Consider the following 6,000-nt stretch of genomic DNA (forward strand, 5'->3'; position numbering starts at 1 on the left):
TCAAAGACTATTTTTAAAGATGCTTTACAAAAAAAATGTTTTCACACCTACGCGCACATTTGAATTCGGATGAAAAAAAATATGAAACGACAAACCTCGGACGAATTGCTCTCAAACAACAAGTGCGAGTAATTTAATTTAGCGTTAGCTTAGAATTTTTTTTATGGGTGCATAAACTCATAGGATTTCGAACCCGCAACCTCGTACCTCAAAGTTTCGAACCCGCAGCCTACTGAAGGCTGTCAGACATCTTAACAACTAAGCTACAACGGCTTTGATGCTCAACCAAACACAGCCGGCATATTGCCGGAACAGCTGCGAAATAGACTTGCCTGCCGTACAATAAAGATAGAAACAGATGCAGGTCTAAAATAAAAAAATCGACGCTACTCAAAAAGCTAAGTAAAAAAACATTCAGCGATAAAGTAAAACAGCTGGTTAAAATTTGTTCCGCAGAATACTTTTCATTAGTGACCTTTACTGCACAGTTCCTTTGATCTTAAACTAATTCAAATTAAACTAAAGTTTTCAAGTGCAAAAGTCATTTTATTGAGTGAGGTAAGTCACGTATGATCAAAATCTAATCACGCAAGTGACTCAAAAAACTTTTGCTAGAGAGAGTGAGAAATGAAGTCACGATCGCAAAAGCCCTTAGTGAGAATAAAAAGTCATTCAGAAAATTTGAATTTTTTACCTTTGCTGTGCGAACAAATGTAAAACAAAAAGAGCGTCAGAAGACGAAACAAAAAAACCAAGAGCACCGTAAAATAGCTCCGCTCAGCATACAGCTTCGAAACTATAATAACAATACTTATATTAGCAACAATTTCTTTGGAACGAGAACAATCGAAAAATGAAGTGAAGCATGAAATGTCACTTTAGAAGTCACAGAATGTCCAAGAACATATGTGCGAAAACGGTCTAGCGAAACTTTTGCGTTAAAAAAGACCAACACATTTACAATAATTTTTTTAAACTTCGTTGGAGAGCATTAAAAAACTACTCCTTTTTCGCTGCACTTCCAAAATATTTCGCCTTTACTGTTTTGAAAAAAACCACTCTCCAAACTTCTGACGTTGATGGGCAATCACCTATACAAAAAAAACTACGCAAAGGCCCGGAAACAAAATCAAGTAAAAATTCGCCTTTGAAAATTTAATCAGCCAACACTAGAAAAATTAAATGGCTGGTTCAATCTACTGAAAAACAGAAGACACTTAGAAACTTTTAAAAGAAAGAGCACAAATAAAACGACCAACTTACGTCGTCGAGCGAATCTGGACGAGAGGGGGGTCCAAATCGCCAAGTTGAGAGGACGAGGGGAGGTGACTGAGGGGTAGGGGGTTGGCTGAGGCCGGGGGTTCAAAATTTAGGATTAGACTGGTGAGGCTCTCAGAAACTTGAGGCCCTCTGGCGTTACCTGTTCATCCCGTTTTTGAAGAGGAAAAGTCAAAAGGGCCATACAAAAAATCGGTCAAGCGAAAAATTGCATAAAAGACCATGGGCTACTATAATTTCTACAAACTTTGTTTGAGAGCAATTAAAGGCTGATTTAGTATGTTCACGGTCAAGCAGCAAAACCCCTTAAACCTTTCCATTTGTAATAGAGATCCTCTGTACCCAAGCTTTAGATAAAAGACGGCGTCCTTTCAATAAGTATAGAAAAGTCAATCTGGGCTGGCTGGTTATGTTTAAATAACTTTGACATTCCGATAGCATTGCGAATCCTTCAAATTGTTTTTCATTCCGGGCATTTCAATTTTCTTGGTTCTGCGAGCAAATCGTGCAATAACCGATTTAGCTGAGTTCCGTGACGGTAGCCTATGAGCGATCGAAATGTCTCTTTCATCATCTTCGGCACCCATGAATTATGGAAAAACTTTGAAAAGATATTTTTGTGGTACTTCCCCATAAGTATTATTTAAGTCAAAACCATTATAAAGGGTTATCAATATATTTGAAAATAATCAACTATCATTGGGCGAATTGCACTCGAACAACCAACGAGTGGTTTCCTTCGGTAGTTAGCTGGGGCATGAGGAGGATGCTGGCATTGAGGGATGGGGGTGTAACAGCAAAGTGTGGGTCTCAGGGGTGGGTCCAGCCTGCGGGGAAGAACCGCCCTTCACACCACGAATTTAACGGTTCCAGTGAGCCGCATAGAGACTATTAAGGCGTAGGATGAAATTGTATGATCGAGAAAAGGCAGATTTAAAGTGACTGTGACGTCATATGGTCGTAACAAAAATCTCGACAAAAAAAAAACAAAGAGAAGGTCAATAATAGCCTCAGCTATCACTTTGCGGCTATTAATAACGAATAACTGAATGTAATAGAAAAACAGATATCTTTGAACTTAATTGAACATAGCCGGCAGATTGCCGGAATAGCTGCGAAATAGACTTGCGTGCCGTAAAATACAGATGGAAAAAGATACAGAAGTGAGTTGATAATAGTTATCGCCGCCGCCTATAAAACTTACAAGTTATTTCAAAGGAGGTTGTTTTTGGGTGCAAAAAAAAAGTTTCCCTGTCGCGTCTCGAACCGGCGATCTCCGGATTAACAGCCAGTCGCCTTAACCACTCGGCTGTCGGACCATACAATCTGTTTTCTTACAATCAACTTTGTTTTAGGAACAGATTCTGTTTCTGAATAACCGCAATTTAGGTCACGCAGAAAGCGTGAAATCAAGCGCGAAAAAGCCATTTAAGCAGTGACGAGACAGAATGTTCTAGAACAAATGTAAAACGAAAATAAAGCGTCAGACGACGAAACAAAAAAACATAGCAGGACAAGTCCTGACGTACAATTCAAAGAATTTTCATTGACTAAACAGAAAAATTAGACCTAGAATGGACTATGAGTGAATTGAGAAAACCATTTTAAAACAAATCAGATCAAAAAATTAAGAAAAAAACAGAAAATCAATGTCAAAATGCCGCATGTGAACAAAAAAAACCACTAGCGAGAAATGAAACTTTGATTCAAACAAAAAACAAGGCCTAGAATGAGCTGTGAATGGATTGGAAAAACCATCTAGAAAAAAATCCGATCCAGAAAATCGAAAAAACAGTAAAAATTAGAGTGAAATTGCCGCATGTGAACAAAAAACCACTACCGAGAAACCGAATTTTTGTTCAAACACCGTTTTCTCACTCTATTTTAAAATTAGAGCGAAAAAAACTCACGCCGCAAAACCACTCGCTTTTTCGCTCCATTTCCTGTTTCGGCGTGACCAAAATCACTACTCCAATTTGACTTCAAAAATCATGAAAATGTGTGAACAGATCTTAAAAAAAAAGACAGCGCCCCAATACAATTCAAATTCTTTGAATTGTAAAAAAACCAAGAGCACCGCAATATAGCTACGCTCAGCTTACAGCTTCGCAGCTATAAAAAAGAGTGTAGCTTCGACATTTTTTATGATAGCTTATACACCAACTGGAGAGGGGCTCAAACCCTCGACTTCCCGGATGAGAATCTCCGACTTTACCCACTAACTTATACCGTTTTACTGCTTCCTCGCTTCCAACCGCCTTTATGTTAGCGACAGAAATGGCCGGAAGTCTCTAGCCAAAAGATAGTACTTCAAAAGTTCCTTTCAAAAAGTGGAATTCCTAAAATTTTCCTTCGTAGGGACGCACGGAGCTTTTAAACGATACCGCTATGTTACTCTGGGATCTCCTGAAAATAAGGTAAAAAAAATAGGTATCTGGAAGAAAATCTTACTGTGGAAACACTGTCACATTTAGCGACGATGGTGCTCTTGAACTTGACAAAGCTCCAACACTTGAACTGTTCGCAGAAGTTGAAGCAATCGCATTCGTCGGTACACTCGGCAACGCAACGCTCAACTGGTTTTTCGCACTAAAATAAGCCGAAGCAAACTTAAATTACAATGTCCTCCACTTTTAGATTTCCCCAACTGACTAAACAACCACGTACAAATTTTTAAACTAAACTAATAGATCGCTTTGCGATAAAACGGTGGTGCCTGAGTGGCGTTTTCTGAATTTTAATTGTCAAAACAGTTTTGGTGAATCGCATACTTAGAGTCTAGTAAACCGAAAGGCTCTAAGAGAACATTATGCACTCTGGGCGTTACCTGTTTATCCAGTTTTTGAGGACCAAAAGTCAACATCGCATAAAAAAATTGCAGGACTAATATAACTGATACAAACGTCGTTTGAGAGCAATAGAAAATTCTGTTAACAATCTTGAGTTGAAAGTTAACTTCAATTAAAACTTTAACTTAAAGTTCATGATGTGATCAGTATAACTTCCGGAATGTTTCCTTAAAATAGACTAAAATGAATCTGATATCAATAGCAAAAGACGACTGAAAAAAGATTGCCGAAAGGTAAATGATGTTAGCGTTCTTCGCATATTTTCGACAGGAAGAGCTGGCTGGTAAAATTGGTGATCAGGATCCTCTTTTTTTAAAAAAGGTACAAGTGTGGAACTTTCACAACCGTGGCATTGCTTCATATCTACAACCAATTTTATCCTCCTAGATTTAGAAATAAATGAAATCTGAAAATTTCAATGACAAAAAATACGTTGCCAATAAGGAATCAGCTCAAATTCGTATCTCGGTTCATAAAGAACTGTAGAAGATTCACGTTCAGCATGCACTTCTTTCGGCCATTCATCTCACGTCATCTGTATGAAAAAATACTTGAAACAAATTTTATTCAAAAAATTCGTTTTCAAAATACTTTTCCCCCATAGAAAAATAACGTTCAGCTGAAATTTATGAGATAATTAAAAAAAGTCGGAAGAAATTGACTTTTATAATTGTCATTTTATCTTTTAAATGCTTTTTTAAACGATGATAAAACTTCATTCTGTTTACGGTTTCAGATAGGCAAAAAGCAAAACACTGACTCAGTGCACCGTTCTTACCTGCGCAGATATTTCCATCACATAACCTCTCGAGTATATTTGCAAACCAAATCGAATGCACTTAATTTCAGCCGATTTTCCATTTACGTGACACGTCAAATTTTATTCCAAATTAACGTATTCAATCAACTATATGTATATTGCCACATACATTAGTCAAAGAATCATAGAACGTTAGTCGGACGAGATAATGAGAAATTAAAAGTTAAAAAACTGTACCTAGAAGTTCTGGTTCGGAGGTTCATGTGACTCATTCCAGAATAACTTGAACTTTTTCCAAGGTTACGAGCGCCCATGGCAGGTGTTGGTTGCTTCTTTCTTCGAACACTTCTCTGATATGAAGTAAAATTATTTGTCTGTTGCATTGTTGTGAAATCGATAGTGTACTTTGGTGATAACTGGCAGGAGCTTTGACCGGCCGCCTGTGCTGCTGTTAGCTTCGCGCAATCTGAGGATGGGTAGCTTGTCCAAGAACCAAACTCTTCCCACTCCCATATGTAGTCAGAAGCACCAGCTGTGTTTGATTTGATTGAACGTCTAATGGTGCGCCTTTTACCTGCAAGCGCATAAAGAGTAATTTCCGAACAATTTTTCTCAACTTAAACGTCATGGAAAAGCAATTAAGGGATATCACTGAAAATATTCAGATTCTTTGAACATCTCTGTTACGCACTAACTTTTAGAGTTATTCTCGTGGTGTTATTGAGGTTAATATTAGGAGTAATTAACTTGACTAATTGTCATTGTACAATGACTTATTTTTGATGTTTCATAGTGCGATTTTTAGCAGATATATTTTGAATAAAGTTAGCTAGTAATAACCTTTTATTAAGCGGTTCGGATGCATGATATATCCACTAATTGCCTTGTAATTAATATCTTTTCTCGGAGTTATTTAGCTCTATAGAAGCCTGTTATAACTTAGCGTTTAATAAAGATTTTCCAGTTCAATCTTTAATTATTTTAACGAAATTAATAAACAATATTCAACGGTAAGTTCTAGAAGTTTCAGTTAAATTTCAAGAGATTGTTATCAACTGATCGTCAGGCTGGTTCTCCGGTGTTCTGGTGATCGTGGGTTCCGCAGGGCTGTAC

The 6,000-nt window shown here is 37.5% G+C and overlaps 1 protein-coding gene across 4 annotated transcripts in view; it reads right to left on the reverse strand.

Annotated features, from left to right (window-relative positions):
• The window catches only part of LOC142347860 (putative E3 ubiquitin-protein ligase DTX2), a 346,790-nt gene that overhangs the window by 64,659 nt on the left and 276,131 nt on the right, over positions 1-6,000 (reverse strand). For 3 of the 4 annotated variants that reach the window (XM_075398999.1, XM_075398997.1, XM_075398998.1), the window contains 2 exons: positions 5,125-5,461; positions 3,730-3,867 (listed from right to left, as the gene is read on the reverse strand). In XM_075398999.1, the coding sequence (XP_075255114.1) occupies positions 3,730-3,867; positions 5,125-5,461 (475 nt within the window). The remainder of the gene's footprint in view (positions 1-3,729; positions 3,868-5,124; positions 5,462-6,000) is intronic. The other variant, XM_075399000.1, reaches the window with a different exon arrangement.

The sequence above is a fragment of the Convolutriloba macropyga genome, chromosome 10, assembly GCF_964194025.1.
Source record: "Convolutriloba macropyga chromosome 10, txConMacr16.3, whole genome shotgun sequence".
Lineage (NCBI taxonomy): Eukaryota > Metazoa > Xenacoelomorpha > Acoela > Convolutidae > Convolutriloba > Convolutriloba macropyga.